The following is a 2,452-nucleotide window of genomic DNA, read 5'->3' as shown; positions in this document are numbered from 1 at the left end:
GGCACGACGTCAAATGCAAGGGACAACGCTGAGCGCGATGACGGCACGGCGTCAAAGGGGCGGGTCCAGATGATTTTGGGGGGCGGGAGCGCGGTGCTGCAAAAGCACAGCAGGTCAGACAGCATCCGACATGCGCGGGAATCGACGTTTCGGGCAAAAACCCTTCATTAGGAATTACCGATGAAGGGCTTTTGTCCGAAACGTCGATTCTCCCGCTCCTCGGGTGCTTTCTGACCCACTGCGCTTTTCCAGCAACACACTCCAATCTCCAGTCCCCACTTTCACCAAGTTGACGTTCGGGGCGGGGCTCTCCGACGTGGGGCGTGTCCACGCCATGACGTCACAAAGGCGGCTCCAGCGAAGCGGGACCTCGGTCACGCGGCACGCTGACGGCGTGACATCACGCCCACGCTTGCCCATGACGACATCACGTCGAGCAGACGCCCGCCCTCACACCATCTTCATGTTGTACTTGGCGTCTTCTCCCTCTCCCGCGCCTCCTCCTCCGCCGCCACCGCCCCCATGCGGCACGAAGTCCACCTGGATGTTGTTGTGTCTGATCGGGCCCTTGGCTCGGCTCCAGGCGAACAGCAGCGAGAAGCAGACGGTGACCACGCTGAAGAAGGAGGCGAAGCCCATGGTGGTGGTGACCAGCAGGGTCTGGGTGTCGAAGGGGTACCCGGGCCGCGGGCCGCCTCTCCCCGCCGGCCGGAAGACGCCGAGCTCCTGCGGCGACAGCGGCCGCACCCGCAGCGTGGCCGCGGCGGTGTCGTTCCCGCCAGCGTTGCGGGCCACGCAGCGGTAAATGCCAGCGTCCTGCGGGCGGACTGAGGCGATCTCCAGGCTGCCGTCGGGCAGCAGGCGGCTGCGGCCCAGCGCCGGGCCCGCGAGCGGGAAGGGCCCGGGGGTGGGGGCGCCCAGCCGCTGGCGCCGGGGGTTGAGCCACAGGATGTCAGGGGGCGGGTTCCCGTCGGCCGAGCAGCGGAGAGTGACGGGCCGGCCTTCGCGCACCGAGAGCCGCTGCGGCCGCTTGTCGCGGATGCGGGGCCGGCTGCAGAGGAAGGAGCCGGGCGGCGGCGGGCGGTCGAGGCGCAGGCCGCGCTGGGCCTCCGGGGTGCGGCAGGCGGGCGCCGGGCCCAGGAAGCGGAGCCGGCGGCGGCGGCGGGCCACCCAGTGCAGGCGGCAGTCGCAGGCGAGCGGGTTGTCGCCCAGGCCCAGGCTGTGGAGGCCGGCCGCCGAGCGGAAGGCCTTCTCGGGCAGGCTGCGCAGCTGATTGGACGTGACGTCGAGCAGCCGGAAGTAGAGCAGCCCGCGGAAGGCCTCGGGCTGCACGGCGAGGAGGCCGGCGCCGACCAATCGCAGCTCCTCCAGGCGGGTCACGTGGCGCAGCATCCCCGCGCGGATGACGCGAATGGGATTGTGGGAGAGGTCGAGCCAGCGCAGGGCAGGCTGGGACTGCAGGCCCCGGTAAGGCACCGAGCTCAGGTTGCAGCGGGTGACCGACAGGCGCAGCAGCAGCTCGGGCCCCCGGAGGCTGCCTTCCTCCAGCTCGGACAGGGAGGACCATCCGTCCAGCTGCAGCAGGCGGAGGGCGGCCAGCGGCCCGAAGGTGCCGGCGGGGAGGCGGCGGACGCGGGCGAGGCCGAGCAGGCGGAGGGCGCTGAGGTTGGCGAGCGGCTGCAGGGAGAGGGCGGACGGGGCGGCGGGCAGCGAGCCGCCGGTGACGGTGAGCAGGCGGAGGGCGGGGAGGCCCTCCCACAGCCTGGGGCCCAGGTAACCGAGCTGCGGGCCCCCCACCTCCAGGCGGCCGAGGCGGCGCAGGCCCCGGAAGGTGAGGTCCAGCAGCGCCGGCAGCGGGTTGGAGCCGAGCTGCAGGCTCTCCAGGGCGGCCATGCGGCCCAGCGCCCCCGGGGACAGGTACCGCAGGCGGTTACGGTCGAGGCGGAGGCGGCGGAGCTGCCCGAGCCCGGACCAGGCCCCTCCGCCCTCGGCCTCCTCCTCCTCCTCCCCGTCCCCGTCCCCCCCGGGCAGCTCCGACACCAGGTTCCCGCTGAGGTCCAGCTCCTCCAGCCGCCGCCGCACCGTCGGCCCGGCCCCCCGCGGCCACTCCAGCCTCCGGAGCCGGTTGCGGCTCAGGTCGAGCACCCGGGTCCCCCCCGGGATCCCCGCGGGCACCGACTCCAGGCCCCGGCCCGAGCACTCCACCGTCCGGTTGTCGGGCCAGCAGCGGCAGGGGGACGGGCACGAGCGGCCGGGCTCCGGTAACACGAGCAGGAGGAGGAGGAAGAGAGGCCGCCACCCAGCCCGGGCCCGGGCTCCCGCTGCCGACAACATCCTCCAGCCGCCCTGCAGCAGACACAGAGGGAGGGGGGAGGGTCAGACTCGCTTCACCCCCCCCCCCCCCACCTCAGCACACCCCACACCGTCCATCACACACCCCCCACTCTCCCAC

General features: G+C 72.7%; 1 protein-coding gene across 1 annotated transcript; it reads right to left on the bottom strand.

The window, feature by feature from the left end:
* Window positions 1-447: 447 nt before the first annotated feature.
* Window positions 448-2,334, bottom strand: LOC122544767 (leucine-rich repeat and immunoglobulin-like domain-containing nogo receptor-interacting protein 3). Its single transcript, XM_043684092.1, has one exon. It carries the CDS (start codon window positions 2,332-2,334, stop codon window positions 451-453), a length of 1,884 nt encoding a protein of 627 aa, XP_043540027.1. The 3' UTR covers window positions 448-450.
* Between the last annotated feature and the right edge of the window lie 118 nt (window positions 2,335-2,452).

This window comes from Chiloscyllium plagiosum, chromosome 51 (genome assembly GCF_004010195.1).
Source record: "Chiloscyllium plagiosum isolate BGI_BamShark_2017 chromosome 51, ASM401019v2, whole genome shotgun sequence".
NCBI classification, from domain to species: Eukaryota; Metazoa; Chordata; class Chondrichthyes; order Orectolobiformes; family Hemiscylliidae; genus Chiloscyllium; species Chiloscyllium plagiosum.
This window is presented reverse-complemented; position numbering and strand designations above follow the sequence as displayed.